The following is a 21310-nucleotide window of genomic DNA, read 5'->3' on the forward strand; positions in this document are numbered from 1 at the left end:
GTGATCTCTGTCTGTCAAATAAATAAATAAAATCTTTAAAATAAAAACAGAACAAAACTAGAGTGTGGGAGTAGGAATATACATACAGGGAGTTACATATATTTGTGTATATCAAATCTAACTCTTTAAATTACATAATCTTTCATAAATAATTTTATAAGAAGTACAAATTCAAACAACTCTACGACAAAAAGTTGTCACCACAAGAATCCTCTTTGTTGAAAGGGGAACATTTACTAAGGGTTTTTATAAAATACTATAGAAATATTCTTTCAAGATGAACTACTTAGAAAATAAAAGGTTTATAGAAATGAATATAGCAAATACACGTCAAAATTGCTTAATTATTCTTAACCAAGGAGCCAGAGAGCACAGTATGGGGAATGACAGAGGGAAAAGAAGCAAGCTCCCCACTGAGCAGTGAGCCTGACATGAGGCTTGATCTCAGGGATCATGACCTGAGCCACAGGCAGCCACTTAACCAACTGAGCCACTCAGGTGCCCCTAGCCATAGCTTCTTACGGAAATAGAACAAAGTCATATATTCCCTATAGATACTTTGCCTTATCTGTACTCCCCTAGGCGTTTACTGTCTAACGGATATTTTGATAGCATTACAAGTCGTGAAACATCTTCTGTGAATTTAACTTTCTAAAGTTTCTGAAAATTATTTAAAGATCTTTAGCCTGGGGACATTACAGGCACAAATCTTAAATAGGTGATCCCTAACGATAAAAAATGAATTTATATAAACCTAAATTGCCTCATATTGTGGATCATTTATTCTGTGTATGAATATACAATTTGACCAGAAGATGGCAGCATTCTTAAAGAAAAAAAGAAAGCAAACAAAAACAAAAAACAAGATAAAGCAACTACTGTGCTTTTTATGCTTCAAAGTTTTAATGATGGCACTATTTCAACTAGTGTTAATCTTTTTTTTTTTTTTTGGTATATTATCCTTTTCAAGGTTTAGAATGTCCTCATTCCAAGAAAAATAACTTAGTATTTCTAAGAGCCTATCTGTACTATTTTGGGACCAAAGAAGAAAGTCCTTTGAAAGATCCAACAATCATCTAAAGGCTACAGAACTTTAAGTCAGTAGTATATTAATTTTATGTTGGAGTAAAAAATAATATCTGAAAACAATATAATTAATAATCAAACTTATGATCCAAGAAGAGATTAAATGTGTTAGAATTTTTCTCCAAAGTATCTTTTTGGGGTGGAGGAACATTCTTATGCACTGTGAAATACACTATATAGAAACAGAATTTAAAAAACATGAAAAGATTCTTCCAAGGAGATCAAATTCATAATATATATAAAAACTATATTGCATATGGTATTTTATATATATTATATATTTTATATATCATATAAAATTTTATGTATTTACAAACCCTTCAAAACAATGTGCTCTTATCTTAAATCTATTTTAAACATCTGATTACATACTTTTCTTGTTTATGCCGACACTGAAAGTTCTTTATCAACCTGAGAGAGTCATAGCTTCCCGTATGTGCCAACTTACTGACAACTTTAATTGAACTGATTTGAAAGGATGCACAGAGGAGCATATAGTCATGCCCTTGTAATACTCCTTTCAATTTATACAGCAAATAGAATCATGGATAAACTATGGTGCCAATATTCTTTAAACCAGTTAATGAGTAATGTTCGTTCTGTGTAACTCAGAAATATGCCAGGAGTAATTGTGGAAAAAATAATAAATATATGATATTAACAGTAATAAAAATATTAAATAATTTTAATTTTCTACCTCCAGCTTTTAACTGTCATTATATAGTTTTTGCCATATATGTAGCAATTATTTTCTGGTTCAATGACAATATTTTAATGAAAATTTCCAGGAATTTTATAAGAAAAAAATTATATTTAGTATTCTATTGTTTTGAGAAGTTTAAGAAAAAGAGTCTTTAGCCTAAGTCTAAATATAAGCAGGTATCCTTGGAGCCTATTCCTGCTGTCCATGCAGCAACTAATTCAGAATATATCATCTTTTCTCTCCTGGAGCCAACCCGACCTGATTCCCTCCACCCATGTCTTTCTGATCATTTGAGATCCTTCAATAGGAGTACTTATTGCTGAAATCTATCCTTCTTCATCCCCAGAAGTTGTTGAAACTTCTAGATTCAGCCCCAAATTGAACTTCCAGAACCTTTGGTCAGACCCCATCCTTTGTCATAAGCCTTTTCCTAATTACACTTCCCAAAAAAGTCTGACTCATGCAGAAGGATGTTTCTTTAGCACCTGTTGGAGCTGAAGAGGAAACCAGGCCACATAATAGACAAAAAAATTATGTCATGTAGACCACAAGTTAGAAAACAGTTAAATTCTAGGCAAACATTTTTTTTCTCCCTGCAAAATTACTATGATTTATTATCTCTGCCATTACCATTTTTAAATTATGTTCAAATTCATTAATCTATGGCTCCACCGTAAGTCAACATACAAATTATTTTGTGATGTTTTAACATGTTACTTTATCAGCATGTATTCAGAGAGAGTATTTAAGGAAAACCAATTTTTTTTTAAAGATTTTATTTATTTATTTGACAGACAGACATCACAAGTAGGCAGAGAGGCAGGCAGAGAGAGAGGAGGAAGCAGGCTCCCCGCTGAGCAGAAAGCCTGATGTGGGGCTCGATCCCAGGACCCTGAGATCATGACCTGAGCCGAAGGCAGAGGCTTTAACCGACTGAGCCACCCAGGCGCCCCTAAGGAAAACCAATTTTTAAGTAGTTTCCCCCACTTTGGGGTATATAAACTCCACCTTTAGCAGGCCAACTAAGGAACTACCTTTAGCAGGCTGATTAAGAGTGGTGGTCAACCAACTCTGGGTTGTGTGTACCTTATCTTTAGTCCTGTCTGAAGGAAGTTTTAGTGAGTGACAAAAAATACCACCGTAACCTTGAATCTGTGATTTTATCTTAATCAAAGTGTTCTTATCTCTCAGATGCCAGCAGAGAGCAGATGTGTTCCTGGCATACACCCACAGCTCAGGACATAGATCCCTGTGACAGGATGTTAAAATGGAGATCTGGACCTAAACCCTAAGGTGACAGATTTCATATCAAAATGATTTGTGATAAGACAACAATGGAGAGGTTGCAAAAAGTATTTTGAGGAGAATGTGTCAGACAACACTTAATTACCCACCCCTGCCAAGAATATAATAGGATCAGGAATCAGAAGATTTTGGAAGTGACTTTGGGGAGAAATTTTGGTATGTGATGAGTCCTCCCATACATCTTGCTCTACAAGGAAGTATTAGTAAGTAGAGTGTCCACTCTCAAGTCAAGGCTGGTTAAAGGGACTTCAAACATCCCCTTCAGACATGGAGAGTCTGCTATGTGTCCAGGCAGCATGGGGGCACAGGACCCTAATCTGGCCTGACTGGGCTACCTAGCTGGTGATGAGTCACATGAAATGTGGCTTTATTAGTATCAGCTGGATTCCTAGATCTTTCAGGAAAAGGCAATGTGAGTGTTTCTTATGGTCAGAGATGTATGTGTGGCATAATTTGAGGACCTGTTCAGAGGACTGACTAGAGTTGTCAACAGGCCTCAGCCAGGAGAAGCTAAAAATGTCTGCATTCCTAGGGGCTGTAGAAAAACTAAGTGACCCGCAAAACTAGAAACATAAAGTCCACACTGAGGGAATTAGAGATATGGTAGCTAAGCTCCACAATGGCTCCCAGTGAGTTCTGCTTCCTGGGACACATGCCCTGGGAAGTCCCCTCCCACAGAGATGAGTATTGCATGACCGAAAAGGATACAACAGACATTACGTTGTGTGACTTTCCAAACTAGTTCATAAGAAGCATTGCAACTTCTGTCTTGGTCTCTTAAATTTCTCACCCTAGGGAAGCCAGCCTCTATGATATAAGGATACCAAGGCTGTCTCAAGAAGAGGTTCACTTGGGGGAAAACCGACTTGCCAACCATGTGAGGAATTCATCATTTTCGAGGTGGATCTTCCACCCTTAGACAACATTAGCAAATTCACAAGAGACCCTGTACTAGAAGTGCATAAATATGCTACTCTCGAAATTCTAGTATATGGAAGCCATGATACATACATGATACATTGATTACTGTTGTTCTACGCCACTAAATTAGGGTTGATCTGTTATGTAACAACAGACAACTAATACAGATTTTGGTACTAGAGATAGGGGCTACGATAACAAGAAAAGTAAAAACTGAAAAAATGTGGGAGGAGCTTTGGGATAGGGTGGCAGGTAAATGTTAGCTGGACCTTAAGGAGCACTTCTGAAACACTAAGGAACCCCAAAGATACTGGGAGCACTAGCTATATGACCTTTGAGGAAGCTTTCAGCGAAAGCTTAAAGAAAAGTGAGGAAAATATTATTAGAAGAGAAGAATCCTTTTTATTTAGTGACAAAAAGTTTAAGAGAACAGTTGTGTGTGGTACTGTGGAAAGGAGAAAATGTGGAAGGTCTTTAGTGCTCTAGCAAAGGAGATCTCCAGGCTGGGTTAAAGGTACTGCCTGACTTCTTGTTCCTCATACTAAAATGCAAAAGCAGAAAGAAATCCTTCTTCACAGCTTCTCCAGATGAAAAATGATAGTAAAATTAAGAAATTGTTTCTGGGTAAGATCAAATCTAGGTCGTCGCCAAGAAAATATACCTAAAGATAAAATTCTTTGCCAAATCCTCAAAACCATTTAAGATAATGCCTCAGAAAACCGTCCACACAAAAAGCTTACCAGGAATGTTCAAGATGTACATCACAGAGTCTTTATATTAAACAACAGGATTTCTAAGAATCATTAAGGCACTGTTTCTCAGAAGCCTCAGTGGGGTTTGAGGTAGGGGAAGACTTATCTTGAAGAGATTTGTAAGTTGGCTCTGTCTAATGGAGTAAGCTCTTATAAGACACACAGTAGATGCACAAAGTTTCAGAGACTGTAATAGCAGAAACACTTTTTCTTTAGACAGTGTAGAACCAATGCAGACCTTTGGAACCCCCAAACTCTATAGGCAGAATCCAAGATGAGAAAACTACTTAGCTGCAAACAGCAGTCATTTCATAAGAAAAAGGAAGGATGACTCAAAGGGTAGAACCAAGATCTCAAAGAGAAGAACCAGGAACCATGGAGAACAATTCCTGGGAAGTAGTAGGAATGATTCCTCACCAAGAACATTCAGGTATCTGTCATGCTGTTTTTCAGAATTTCTACAGGCCACCGACTCCTATGTGCATCCCTTTTATCCCCTTTGTATCTGGAAGAATTTATAGAGGTTATGCAGTATCTATCATACCACTGATTGTTGGGCATGTTCATGGGCCTTCAGGTCAAGAGGAACTCTACTCAAAGGGCTATACTTGAGGCACTGGGAAGTCTCACTGAACTTGGATGGGATTTATACAACAAAATCTTGATCTTTGATTTATATGACAAGATGCTGTCATGAGATAAGTCTTCTGAGGGCCTTTTGGACACCGTGAGTGTCTCTGCATGTTTGAGAGACACGGCTCCTTTCGCTGGTTGGGCTTCAAGATGGCCCTCAATATTTCTCGCCTTTGCAAACATGTCCTTGTTTGGTCTTTTCCCACATTCAGCCAGGGTTGGTCTGCATGACCAACAGAATATGGCAAGCACGCTAGTCTGACTTCTTGATTTCTTTGACTCTCTTGGAAGCCAGACACTATGCACAAGGACACCCAGTCACTGAGTGACCCACATAGAAAACAACAAATTACCATCACTAATGTCTCAGTCACATGAGTAAGCCAATTTACAAACAGATCTTGCAGCCACTGTAAAGCTGATAGATGACTGCACCAGCATACATTTGACTGCAATCTCATGAGATACCTTAAACTAGAACAGCATACAGGTTTCAGATTCTGAACTAATTATTAGACTGTGAGAAATAATAATAATTATTTTAGGCTGCAAAATTTCAATATGCTTTGTTACACAGCAACAGATAACTGATTATTGCAGGTAACGGTTTTTTAAATATCTTCCAGGGCCATAGAGCATTCATGTGCATCCAGTGAGAACTTTTCTGTCCTCCATGCCATCCCACCTCTTGTGACACAGTTGCTAGCCAGTAATACACAGGGTGAGCTAGGCAGGAAAAGGAAGCTGAACCCTCACTCCCTACCTTCCCTAGCTGCAGGCAGACACCTGCCTTCAGCAGGACCAAACTAGGAAAGAGGGGAGAAGCCTCACAGAGAAAGGAAGATTGAAATGATGATTATTATAGAAATTAAACGTTCTTATTTCTGATTTATGACTGCTACATTTTGGATTTTAAGTGATTATATTACTTTAGAGTGTCTAGTAAGACTCATGGGAGTCTCTGAGTTTTTGTCTAATCAAGGAGGGAGAAAAGCAGTTAACATGGGTGTTTACTGTGGAAGGTGTAGTAAAAAATTTTGTTTTGTGATTTCATTTTATTGGATAGCGTATGTTTAGCTAAGATCACATTCCTGGAAAACAATAAAACAATGCAAAAAAAAAAAAAAAAAGGATTATACAACTTCCCTGAATAAAACTTCCTCTGCTAGCCTTTGTTTTTCTTTCTTTTCATTATTACCAAAAACATTCTGGAGGTATGCACACTTAAGTTGGGTATATTTTATTGTATGTAAATTATACCTTAAAATAAGGTTGATTTAAAAACCCTGGGGCTCCTGGGTGGCTCAATTGTTAAGCATCTCCCTTCAGCTCAGGTCATGATCCCAGGGTCCTGGGATCCAGCCCTGCATCTGGTTCCCTGCTCAGCGGGAAGCCTGCTCCTCCCTCACCCACTCCCCCTGCTTGTGTTCCCTTTCTCTCTGTGTTTCTCTCTGTCAAATATATAAATAAAATCTTTAAAAAACAAAACAAAACAACACATAAAAAGCCCCTTGCTTTTTCTTCTCCTCATTCTTGTCTCTGCTTCTTTATTCCCTCAGTCAATAGCCATACCATTGTCTTCTTTAAGATGTAAATCTTGAATCCACTTTTAATTTTTTCCTTTGCGTAATCCTTCGCAAAAGGTCAGTTTTCAATCTCTATGGGTTCAACGGTATATACCTTCAACAGTATATGAGCCTGCATCTTTCCTGTTCCTTATGGTTGTTCCCTCCGGGTCTCCGTAACTATAATTTGGTTCTTGTTAACATCTTCTCATACCCATGCATTTGGGTATTTGCTGCTCGCACCAGAGAATGCACCCTATGACCCTATGAAGGTGAAGGTCATGGCATGTGTGGTGGAGACTGCAGAGCTACTGCCTCTTCCGGGCAGTGCATCAGCTCCCTTGCTGCTGTCAATGTGGGAAATGTCCCTGGCAGCAAGGAACTGCCTCCCTCAAAGTTTTATCACTTTCTAGGCACAGCCTAAGACCGACTGATTGGCTGGTGCAAGGATCTAACCCCGTTCCTTAATTTGGGACAATGCTGAAGGGTCACTCAGCTCCAGAGATCTCTATTACAATCAGCTAAGGCCACAGCTGTTACTACAGTACAGCTGAACCAACTCTGCCTTCTGACCAGTTTGGCCTTCCTCACTTCCATACAAATCTATCTCCCAGAAACCCTCACCAATACAGCTTCCCCGGGCAATTCTTGGTCCAGAGTCTGATTCCAGAGATTCCAATCATGTCGTCTCCCTCCAACCCTTTTTCTTAAATTCTATACCAGTGCCTAGGGCAGTAGCTTACACACAACTATAGCAAGTTCTTATAGCTTCTTGGAAAAAAAAAAAAAAAAGAACTGGATTTCATAAAATTAATGTTCATAACATTAATTGTATTATAGTTCACCTACCAAAAATGTCTTTTAAGAAAAATGTAGAATAATTTTATGAAGCCATGACTATATCAGTTATTACACATGGTTACTAATATTGTTCTCTACCTTTTTATTAAAATAACATGTACAAATGTCTGATAAATATAAGAAAAGATCATAATTACTAGTAATAAAAAAATTTCTCCTTAACAAATATGTAATTCCTTTTTGGTCTATGAAACTACTAAGAGAATAGTGGAAATACAGGCAAAAATGTATACAGAACTGTCCACTGAGGGGTTATATATAATAAACACTATATATAATATATCATATACTATATGATATTATATATATCATATATACTTGTAAAACATATGTTTTACAAATAGGGAAGTGATATATAATTTTGATACCACAAAATTCCAAGAGTAAAATTAAATACTTAGCTAATATTGCTTAGGAAATATGTCTAAGTGGAAATTCTACTAGTTCTGAGTTCTGAATGTTAATCTGTTAAAAGTTATTTAAAATTCTGACTTTATTCCCCAACAGAAACAAAGTAAACAAATAAGCAAACAAAAAGGCAAACAAACCTATCTATCTACAACCCATGTTCTGAAGTATAGAATTTGTTTCATGCTTAAACCTTAATGAACTGGGCCAGCAAAAGTCCAGACCCAGGTGAAGTCAAAAGTTTTTCTAATCCAGACAGGATTCTCTCTCTCACACTTTCTTATTCCTTATTTCTCAGAGTTCCGGACTCAGTGAGGATGAAGCTTTAGGAGTGAAGATTTTGCCCTAGCAGCACGGAAGTCTTGGGGCTGTTTCACCACAGTGATCTTAGAAATGGAGTAGATACATATCACAGGCTCTCTGGACACACACACACAAATTCTTCAACATTTTCTCACTTCTATAGTTCGTTTAGTCTAGGATTTGGACAAAATCTATGCTATGGATTGACCAAAGAAGATCTCATTCATAAGGCCAATATGTAAAAGAGCTAAAAGTAAATAAATCTGGCTGGGGCAGGTGGAGGAAGGCAGTTTCGGGGGAGGGGGGTTGGTCCCAGAGCACATTCTGAACAGCACTGAGTCATTCAGTTAGTTTTGGCTGTCTGTAGGATTCTCTGTATTTTGCATTATGGATAATTTGATAAGTGCCCATTTGATGAATGACTATAGTATTTACAAACAAAGATGGGGCCTTCAAAATAAATCAACAGGACAACAACAAATTTACAGTGAACAGGAAACAATGAGAGTCATTTTCATGAACATCAACTGATTTTACTTGGAAGGAGTTTACAAATACAGAATTCATCTGGATTATACTAAGTTATTAAGTGGAAAGAAACAATCACTAAAAATGGCAGTGCTGACAATAATGTAAAGAATAATGTAAAAAACAAAATTAGCATACAAAATGTTCATTAAATACCTAAAAGAGTCAGGAATATTGGTATTTTTCAAGCGATGGTGTTTAGGACACCATGAATCGAAAGTAAATAATTCGTTTACTTTAATTTTTTTTTTTTTTTTTTTGACAGACAGATCACAAGTAGGCAGAGAGGCAGGCAGAGAGAGACAGGAGGAGGCAGGCTCCCTGCTGAGCAGAGAGCCTGATGCGGGACTCGATCCCAGGACCCTGAGATCATGACCTGAGCCGAAGGCAGAGGCTTTAACCACTGAGCCACCCAGGCACCCCTTTACCTTCACATTTTTGTTATATGATTCCAAATGTTTATAAGTGTGAGGTTCAGAATATCCAAATGAATGGTACATGTTTTTATTTTTTCATTTAGAAGTTTGTTGTATTGTAGACAGCTCACAACTAGAGCTTAGGAGGCCCTAACTATAAACTTTGTGTAAGTGCTACTGAATATTCCCAAGGAGTCTTTGGTTCAACACTTCAACTGACTTCAACTGTCTTTAAGAAGTTGAGTGTTGAGGCGAACAAATGCCAGGGCTAAAATTAATTATCAGTCAGAGTGGAAAAGCAAAAAAAGGGGGGGGGATACTGAATATGTACTTAGAGCTTTGGGACAACGAGGTCTGAAAGGAAGAGAGAGAGGACTGTGAAAATGACTTAGTGGTTATTATTACTGCTCAGTGCTATGAGTTATATTCTTGGTTGCTGTGATGTGGCACGCTGCTGGCTTGCCATTTTACGTTGCCCAGAAATAACTGGAAGTTGTTATTGCTCTTGGATGAAAATATGAGCTGGATTCGAGAAGTAGCATCAGCACATGGAAAAACTAAATTTTTCTCATTGTAATGATGATAACACACAAAAGTACTATTCATATGACTAAAACCTCAGATTGCACAGATGATTTTTTTATTTTTCCCTAATGGAATCTATTCAGTTCTAAGTGTCCCATGATCCGTATGTGTGCCATTCCTCCCCCTCATTTTCCTCAATTTTTTTTTTTCGTTTTAGGAATTCTCCTCCGAACAACTAATTAACTAGATTATTACAAAATAAACACAAACAAGATAGAAAAACATTTTTGCCAACTCAAAAAATTCTTTCAATACCATGCACTCAGTGTTTAGTATTAAGGATCAGTGAATCTGGGTACAAGTTATGCTTATTTTCGACAAAATGAAACTTCTAGTTTCAAAGTGAAAAAACTGTTGCGAGGAGGTCATTGTGGAGATCAAATAACCCATCCCAAGCAAGACTGTCATGAATTAATGTGTAAATGCATTGGAAACAGATGTCAGTATCTTCAAACATAAGAAATGGGAGGATTTTGAATTTATTTTAAATATAAAAGAAAACGACTATAAAAATATTTCTATTTTTCAAAGCCCAAGATTAATGAATTACATATTTATTATTTCAAAATCCAGAATATGTGAATGGGTTCCTCTATGCTTTACAATCACTGAATTCTAAGAAGTATTTCATAATAATAACAGAATGATGTCCTTTTTAAAAACATTTTTTCCAACTCTTTAGTGGCTCAGTTTTTCCTTAAAAAGCTATAAATTTTGCTTTATTTTTCTTTCTCATAAACAATGAGGATCTTAGTGAACAAAGAAATATTTCTTGAAAATTCCACATACTTTAATGTTACTGCTTTTCTGTGTCAGAGTAAAATTACCACATTCAAAACATTACAATCAAAGGCATTTTTTCTAAGACCATTACATTTTTGCATTTATTAATGGTAAACTGTACTAATTCAATTATTTTGATGTTTCAGAAGAGGCTGACTTAAACTTTCTTTAAAAATTCTATGTGTGTCATTTCTTCCTTTGCTGACCATTTACTTATGTGACATTATGAGATATTATTAAATTCTAATTAATTTTATATATCATCTTGCATTTCCCCCCAGACTTCAGTAAAAAGGAGTATTGGCAGTTCCTCTTTGTAAAGAAGACAATAATGTTTTATCCCTCTATTTTGTTTTAAATAATGCACAGCATTAGGGAAAATTACCAGCTGTGTTAAAAATAACCATCTGATAACCATTTAAACAAAAATATAGTATATAATATTGTATATAATTTAAAAATATAGTATGTAATACTCTGGTAAAACAAAATACAAATAGTACTAAAATTCCTTGTATGAATTGGGTTTTATAAGATACTTTAAAATGATATGATTTGGACTCCAGAATCTATATTCTTGTTTTCAGTTTTAATGCCTGTCTTTTAATATATCACAAGCATAATGAGGTTAGCTTAATGATCATATGTATAAGATATGTGATTACATTCAGATACAAAATTTGATTTACACTGAAACTATTATGGGAAAATCCTGATGATTTTTCTTTTCTTTCTTGGATCATTTTTAATTTTATTGAAATTCTATATAATTGAGACAAATGCCAATGGTGTTTTTTTCCATAGGAGAATTGGCTTTCAAGTATCCATGAAGCATAGCCTAATTTATTGCAAAAAGGCTACGTGGAATGCTCTACCAGGAAATAAGCCTGAAAGAAATAATTCCTGTCAATGTGCCTGAAGTATATTATTTGTAACAAAGATGTTCTTATGTTCATCAGATATCTTCACCAGATAACTGATTGAATCATCAAAACTCAAATGAGCTATGACACTCTCAATAGATGCTGAAAAAGCATTTGACAAAGTACAGCATCCTTTCTTGATCAGGAACACGGCAGGGCTGTCCGCTCTTACCACTGCTATTCAACATAGTACTAGAAGTCCTAGCCTCAGCAATCAGACAACAGAAAGAAATAAAAGGCATCCGAATCGGCAAAGAAGAAGTCAAACTCTCACTCTTTGCAGATGATATGATACTTTATGTGGAAAACCCAAAAGACTCCACTCCCAAACTGCTAGAACTCATACAGGAATTCAGTAAAGTGTCAGGATATAAAATCAATGCACAGAAATCTGTTGCATTTCTATACACCAAAAGCAAGACAGAAGAAAGAGAAATTAAGGAGTCGATCCCATTTACAACTGCACCCCAAACCATAAGATATCTAGGAATAAACCTAACCAAAGAGACAAGGAATCTGTACTCAGAAAACTAAAGTACTCATGAAAGAAGTTGAGGAAGACACAAAGAAATGGAAAAAAGTTCCATGCTCATGGACTGGAAGAACAAATATTGTAAAAAGGTCTATGCTACCTAAAGCAATCTACATATTTAACACAATCCCAATCAAAATGCCATCAATTTTTTTCAAAAAAATGGAACAAATAATCCTAAAATTTATATGGAAACAGAAAAGACCCCAAATAGCCAGAGGAATGTAGAAAAAGAATGCCAAAGTTGGTGGTGTCACACTTCTGAACTTCAAGCTCTATTACAAAGCTGTCATCATCAAGACAGTACGGTACTGGCACAAAAACAGCCACATAGATCAATGAACAGAATAGAGAGCCGAGAAGTGGACCCTCAACTCTATGGTCAACTAATCTTCAACAAAGCAGGAAAAGAATGTCCGGTGGAAAAAAGATAGTCTCTTCAACAAATGGTGTTGGGAAAATTGAACAGCCACATGTAGAAGAATGAAACTGGATCATTTCCTTATACCACACACAAAAATAGACTCAAAATGGATGAAAGACCTCAATGTGAGATAGGAATCCATCTAAATCCTTGAGGAGAACACAGGCAGCAACCTCGACTTCAGCCACAGCAACTTCTTCCTAGAAACACCAGCCAAAGGCAAGGGAAGCAAGGGCAAAAGTGAACTACTGGGACTTCATCAAGATCAAAAGCTTTTGCACAACAAAGGAAAACAGTCAACAAAACCAAAAGACAACCGACAGAATGGGAGAAGATACTCGCAAATGATATATCAAGTAAAGGTCTAGTATGCAAAATCTATAAAGAACTTATCAAACTCAACATCCAAAGAACAAATTATCCAATCAAGAGATAGATATGAACAGACATCTCTGCAAAGGAGACATCCAAATGGCCAACAGACACATGAAAAAATGCACCACATCACTGGGCATCAGGGAAATATAAATCAAAATGACAGTGAGATACCACCTCACACCAGTCAGAATGGCTAAAATTAACAAGTCAGGAAATGACAGATGTTGGTGAGGATGCGGAGAAAGGGGAACCCTCCTACACTGTTGGTGGGAATGCAAGCTGGTGCAACCACTCTGGAAAGCAGCATGGAGGTTCCTCAGAAAGTTGAAAATAGAGCTAACCTATGACCCAGGAATTGCACTACTGGGTATTTACCCCAAAGATACAAACGTAGTGATCTGAAGAGGCACGTGCACTCGAATGTTTATAGAAGCAATGTCCACAATAGCCAAACTATGGAAAGGACCTAGATGTCCATCAATGGATGAATGGATAAAGAAGATGTGGTGTACACACACACACACACACACACACACACACACACACACACAGGAATACTATGCAGCCATCAAAAAACCCTGAAATCTTGTCATTTGCAACAATGTGGATGGAACTAGAGGGTATTTTCGTAAGTGAAATAAGTCAATCAGACAAAGACAATGATCATATGCTCTCTCTGATATGAGGAATTTGAGAGGCAGGGTGGAGGGTCGTGGGGGGAAGGGAGGGAAAAAAATGAAACAAGATGGGAGCAGGGAGGGAGACAAACCATGAGACTCTTAATCTCAGGAAACAAACTGAGGGTTGCTGGGGGGTTGGGAGGGGAGGGATAGGGTGGCTGGGTGATGGACATTGGGGAGGGTATGTGCTATGGTGTGTGCTGTGAATTTTGTAAGACTGATTCACAGACCTGTACCCCTGAAGCAAACAATACAGCATATGTTAATTAAAAAACAAATAAACAGAGAAAAAAACAAATCTCAGATGCGCATTTCTTTATGGCAGGCTTGGAGAGTCTGACAATCTGATGCAGATACTGACAGTCTTCCCACATGTAAATGCTGGTGTGTGTACATATAATTTAAAATACAACTTCAAAGGGTTCAGGCACCCTCTTAAATTCACCCATAAATTCCGAGTTAAGAATTCTTTTTTTAATCTTGTGTGGCTAATTCATAATTAATATCATACTCCCAATCAGACTGTCCTTGACATCTCTAATAAATTGTTCTCTATCAAAACAGTACTTCATAAGCTTTCTATTTTTTATTTTTAACCAGCCTACATGGAAGTCCTCCTATTACAGAAGCAACAATTAAGTTGATTATTGGTTGTCAAAGGTGTCCATTAACCTCTGTCTTCTACCTTATGAGCTTCCCTTTAGAAGCCCTTTCTCAAACTTTGTCAAACCTTAAATCTTCTATCCCAGATAAAGACATCACCACACCCCACACCTGGTAACAATGAATAAATGTGCCTTTATACTATTTGTGTTTTTCCTGAGAAATAGTCTTATACAAAATTAATATATTATAAATATTTATACTGAATAATAATTTTATGGCTATATAAAAACTTAATAATTACAAATTTGGTTTCATTAAAAATTGAACCATTTGGTTAAAAATTACTCAACAAAGGTGTTTGGAAAATAACACCAGGGAATGTATGTGTGTATAAATACATACACAAACATATGTATGTATTTTATGATACACATATATAAACACACACATATATGTATAATTTAATACACATGTGTGTGTGCATGTGTGTATACATACATACCCAAACACATGTAAAAAATCTATGGTAGACAGATGATTTAGAAAATGATGTTAGAACAATATGACCTGTGCCATGCTCTGACAAACCGGTTCTTTACTGTGCGATGAAACTGGGTTGGGCATTCTGACAACTCAAGTATCAGTGACAATTTGTTTCCGACCTAAAACCTCTCAAACCAATTTATGTTGATTCTGAAGCCAGGTGGCTGGCAGGTGAATCTCCGCGTAAAGCAGTGTTTAGGAGCATGGAAGATCTCAGGGCCATCCCGACCCCATCCCTTCCTAAGCAGTGAGGTCCTAGGCAACTCAATAAACATCAGTTTCCTCATCTGTGAACTCTAGGAAATCATGGCATCTACCTAAAAGGCTGCTGTGAGGATTCAATGAACTATGCCTCGGTAGTCCATAATACAGTGTCTGCCACACATATAAATGTTTGTCCTTATAAATGTTTGTCTTTTTTATATTTGATATTATTATTATGTAGGCAATGCTTTTCTCCATAATTATTATTACGTAGGCAATGCTTTTCTCTATAATTATTAACTAGATAAAACTTTCTTTCTTTTAAAGATTTTATTTATTTATATGACAGACAGAGATCACAAGTAGGCAGAGAGGCAGGTAGAGAGAGAGGAAGGGAAGCAGGCTCCCCACTGAGCAGAGAGCCCAATGTGGGGCTCCATCCCAGGACGCTGAGATCATGACCTGAGCCAAAGGCAGAGGCTTGACCCACTGAGTCACCCAGGAGCCCTACATAAAACTTTCTTAAAGTTCATATTCTTGTTGTCTATGCTTTTTACCATGGAGAGATATAGATTCATAGAAATACTACGAGTGACCATTTATGGTTCTCGTATGCACAGTGGCCAAAATATAAACTGATAATTTCAAGAACAGTGTAGATGTGACCGTATCACATTAGCTGAAAAAGGGGAAAATAAGATCCTGTTTTTTCAAGACTTGAAGTTAAATAACATTTATTTATTTTTTTTAAAAGATTTTATTTATTTGAGAGAGAAACAGTGAGAGAGAGCATGAGCGAGGAGAAGGTCAGAGAGAGAAGCAGACTCCCCGCGGAGCCGGGAGCCCGATGCGGGACTCGATCCCGGGACTCCAGGATCATGACCTGAGCCGAAGGCAGTCGTCCAACCAACTGAGCCATCCAGGCGTCCCGTTAAATAACATTTATTAAAAATAACATGTCAAAATTCGTACATAGTGCCATCATCACCTTCATTTCCCCTACACCTCAAAACATTTATACCTTTTAGGGAAGACAATGCTATTGACAAGTAAATGCCAGACCAGAAAATTACTATTTTGTTTCTATCATGCAGAGTGGAGAAAAATAATACATTGTAGTAAATGCCTCACTAAGCTGACCACAGCATAAACAGTTGTCTTGGGGATCATATTGAGAGACTGTTCTCTTCAACAATAGAATAGATCGTACAAGTTTTGGAACTGTCAGTAAAAGCAGTTGGACTATTAGGTTGATTGTAGTATTGGGAGTCTTTTAAAAAGTCATCTAGAAATGATCATGAACTCTAGTCAGGGCATACTCCTGAGCTCTATTTTCATCACACTGTGGCAGGCCTTAGGCAAGATTTATTCTGAACTGCTCTCTAAAGAAGTTGGCAGTGTTTGGCTGGGCGTCCGTCTGCCTGCCCCAAGTTCCTATCCTTCCACCAGCTGATGTTTTCCCTCATCTACCCCATTGCTATTTTGGTAGTAATGATGAAAAGATAAGGGGTGTATTCAATCTGTGGAATTAGTCCCACTGTTGCCACCTTGAGCTAAAATAAGATATATCTGTCTTTTTTACTCTGTAGTAATTACAATAATGACAGTTAATAATTTCTGCTGTTTTTGATGTCTTCAATAAAAGCGTTATTTTCTAGTACTTAATACATTCTGATAGAATGCCAATATGTTTCAAAATTCCTTTAGATCATTTAGGACATTCTCAAAGCTGCTCTGTCTAGCTGTGGTTCCAACATGCCCAAATGATTGAGGGTTTCATCACTGTTATTAGAATTCTATCACAAGGCAAGTAAGGGAGTTTCTGGGACAAAGAGGGAAGGGGAATTTAGACTAAATTGAAAACATATCCTTGCATTGCTCTTAATGATACTCTTGGTTATTCTACAGACTGGTAGACTGTCCCTGTTCCTCCACTTACTTATTCTACAAGTGAAATAAGTTTTCTTTGTTATCTAGAGCTTGGTTTCTCTCTGCATAAATGTATAATGAATAGTAATTTAATGAACACCTAAACTTTTAAGTATCTTCAGAAAAAAACCAATAAAACTCCTGAGGTTTTAGTGCCCTGCTTTGAAATCTTTCGTGCAAAACCCTACATTAATGAATACAGGAACAACTTAGCCAACTGATACCATGGCCAGAAGGATGCCAGTATATCTTTCTATCATGAGTCAGAGTACTTTGTATAAAAGTAATATGACCGATCATGGGTTGTTTGTGAAAGTGTCTCTCAAGAAAGGCATTATGAGACTGTTTCAAAAGAACAAATCACAGATTTTGAGAGAGAAATTGGTGATTTTTTTTGGACATGAAGCACTAGATCTCTTTTTTCTTATGTGTTTTTTGGTACTGGGTGTCCTACCTTATGACTTCTTCATTTTTGTGTGAAATACATCACAGAAATCTACTGTAATGCTCACTCTTTGGCATGATATATACATAGTCTTCATGAAAAATCTGAAGATTACTCAATGGTCCTGTTCTAATAATACATATAAAAGAAGAAAACTTACTGAAAAAATAGGCATGTAGAAACCCAGAGGTCTTACATACAAAAGGAAAGCCAAATATTTGTGGTAGTTAGTCACCATTATAAATAGATTTCACAGCAGCAAATCAAATGTAACATTAAATAATTCTGAAATAAAAATAAACATTTTGTTAAATTATGACATTATGGAGCAGAAGGTTAATTCATTATGAGTGGATGTTAGATGTAGGTGTTCTTAGAATTTAATGTTTCTGTTTAATATTAAATTTGAAATTTTAGTTCCTGGTGAAAAGAATGGCTCAGTAGGATACTGGAGCTTTCTCTATTTTCACAAAATAACCAGACTGCCATTACACAAACAGATCATTTCTCAAGTTCCAAATTGAGGGGGAAAGTATCTGTTTACTCTTTCACAAAATAGGTAAAATTCTTTGTTCTAATATTCCTACTCAGAAAAAATTGGAAACAGAATTGACCCCCACAGTCAAAGAATTATTTTCAAACTATAGTGAAAAAGAACTGTATTCAAAAGAAACACCAATAATAACACAAAATTCAATACACACACACATTAAAACAACACTTCCCCCCAAAATAAAAGCCTGCTTTTCAAGCTATTTTCATTATTGGCCATTTTCTTTAAGAAATTTCCTAAAAGTCAGTTGTCTTTGACAGTGGAGTGTTTCTTTCTGGGTTCTTCTCAGGGCCTGCTGGAGAATTTTACTAAATTACAGTTCAGTAGCTGGACCGAGTTCCATGTACAGTTCTCTAATTGCCTGTGGTATTGGTCAAAATGGGTTAAGCAGTTTTTGGTTGTCTTGAACTGGAATATTGTGTTTGGAGGCTCAGTCCCCTGCATAATGATTCTCAGTGCTCACTGACTAATGAACGATGGCATCACAACGAAGCTGTGATGGTGTGCCCAGGTAATAAGACACACCTGAACAGCTGGGTAGACAGTCACAATTTTATCCAAAATTGACAACTTTTCGGTAAATATTTGTTTTAGGGGCACGAAAAAGTATGTTTCTGTTCAACAACTGACTTTGGTATTTCTTTTTTTAAAGATTTTATTTATTTGAGAGAGACAGAGCAGCAGTGGGGTTAGGGAGGATGCAGGGGAAGAGGGAGAAGCAGGCTCCCTGCTGAACATGGAGCCTGATGTGGGGCTGGGTCCCAGGACCCTGAGATCATAACCTGAACTGAAGGTAGATGCTTAACCTACTGAGCCATCCAGGTGCCCCAATGTTAGTATTTCTTAATTTTGCCAGTGGGGTGAAAAGTTTGGTCAATCAATATGGCAAACATGAAAAATTTGAAAACAGACCCATCTTCAAGTATTTTAAAGGATTAAAGTCCCCAACACTGATGGTTTTATGTTTCTCATTCTAAAAATTTACTGTAGATGATTATCATAAAAATATACAGACATGTCTCAGTGGAAATGCATTTATAAACATAAGCACATTTATAAATGTGGGAATACGGAAGAAAAATGACAGAACTGTGCACAAAGTTGTATAAATTATTACAAATTATAAGGTGACCACACACTAAAATATGTATGTTTCAAGGGAGAAGTAGCAGATACCAATGGTAATTATTCTAAAGTAAAAGATGAACATGGAATAAATATGAGAGAAAAGAACTGCTCTTCAGGATAATAGCAGGTGCTTTAAAAAGATAATTTAAGCATAAATACTTTTAACAAAGGAATTCAGCTTCCTTTCTACTTTTTCCTTATATGTCAGCACCATACCTATCCCAATGTTCAAAAAGCCAATGCTCCAATGATTCCCAAACCTTCAGGTTAAAACTGCTGAGAGGATTTTACTTTTACTTCAATAAGAATGTGATGAAGTGAGATCATTTGGTTTCATATTTTAATTTTGCATTTGAACCTTCTTTATCCATTATGAAAAAGAAGAGCATGAATTCATTGCAGTCTGCCTGTTGATACACATTATTTTTGATGCTGTTTTTTCACTGTACCCTACAATAGCATTATGTAGCAGGTAAGTGGTTCCTGATCTTTCCAATCTATACAGCCCTACCATAGAATATAATACTGTATTTCACTCTTTACTTGCCCACCCACCCTTGCTAGAGTGTGAGCTGTTTAAAGATAGAATATGTTTTACTCCACTCCCACTCTTGCACTGAGCGTCCTGCATGGCATGTAGTAGATGTTCGATAAATATTTGTTCTATTAGAAGTCTCTAGATATTCTTGCAGTTGAACATATCTACCATGTTTTAAATTCAGAGTATTCTCTTTTGAGTCCTATTTCGGACTTGCCTTTTATTTTAAAGTCAGGCAAACAAGCCATCCAAACTTGTTTCTCTGTGTTAAACTAACATGGGCATTAAAAAAAATAATACGCCACTATGATTTTCACTAAACTAGGAAAGGTTATTTTGGATCTGCTGGGACTTCAGATATTTGAAGTAGTAATTACTTCCTCCATAAATGTTACCTTTTACAGTCAAATACTGCTTTCCTGTAGCTGTTCAACTTTTTACTTAAAGGAAAATGCCTTTTATTTACAATTCACCCTGCTATATTATTATATGTGGTAATTCTCCTTTTATTTGTTTTGGTAGCACTGTAAAGTTGATGAAGCGTCATAATGATAATGATGGTAACTTACATTTACTCAGTATTTATTCTGTGCCAAGCATTTCACTAAGTGCTTTACCTGAGTTATGTCATTTAATACCCACATAAAAATCATGATGTGTGTAATTTTATATCTATCTATCTATCTAGTCTTAGGCGATTTTCTGACTGGTAAGTGATGTGGTCAGGGTTATAATTCAGGGAGAATAATCTCTAGATTTTTTATTCTTAGTTTCTTAATGATTTGAGTATACAGCAACACAATTTGATACCATATTTTGCATAATTCTAGAACCATGACCTGTTTTAGTGAAATACTATGTTATCATTATAAAACAAACAAACAAACAAAAAAAAAAAAAACACATGCTGGATCCAACAAGTGCTGGATGGCACTTAATTAAATGCTATCAAGTCACTGCAACTCAGGCTCAAAGAGTATTTCTTCTATATTGAATGGATGAGATATCCACTCTTACCTTATGATCAGCAACATTTCAGGTTAAAACTGACTGTTATCATTTATAACTTACCGTAGACTTGGGTTTGGTTCCAGAACTGGTCACTGGGGTGGAAGATGGTAAGTTGGTAGATTCAGTGTTAGGTGACAAATTTATTTGTGTCTGATTTATTGAAATGGTATCTGCTCCACTCTCAGATCCCGACTCCAGATCCTATTAAAAAAATGCACTGATATGAAAGGCATGTACATGATCTCTGCAGGCCTTTTTCCCCTGTTACCTCCTTTTCCCCTGTTACCTCCTTTCCCCCTGTTACCTCCTCCTACTCCCAATACACACTGACATGCTAAAGAGTTGCTGACAAGTGACACTGACATGTCACCCATAACCATGCATGATTTTGTAGTAAACAAACATAACTCTTCAGAAGTTCTGATTTTAAAGAGCAAATACTGGAGAAACAGCTTATTGAAAATTGGAAGGGGCAGTAGTGGGAGCTATCTGGGCACTGTAGTAAGTCAGGAGGTAGAAGCTCATAGATACCCCTTACTCACTAAATGACCTGAGTAACTCACTTAA

General features: G+C 36.7%; 1 protein-coding gene across 1 annotated transcript in view; it reads right to left on the minus strand.

Moving 5' to 3' along the window:
- The window catches only part of DLC1 (DLC1 Rho GTPase activating protein), a 412671-nt gene that overhangs the window by 273638 nt on the left and 117723 nt on the right, over window positions 1–21310 (minus strand). The window contains exon 4 of the mRNA XM_032843405.1: window positions 20804–20944. Coding sequence (XP_032699296.1) covers window positions 20804–20944 — 141 coding nt within the window. The remainder of the gene's footprint in view (window positions 1–20803; window positions 20945–21310) is intronic.

The sequence above is a fragment of the Lontra canadensis genome, unplaced genomic scaffold (genome assembly GCF_010015895.1).
Source record: "Lontra canadensis isolate GAN:19392208 unplaced genomic scaffold, GSC_riverotter_1.0 scaffold139, whole genome shotgun sequence".
NCBI lineage: Eukaryota > Metazoa > Chordata > Mammalia > Carnivora > Mustelidae > Lontra > Lontra canadensis.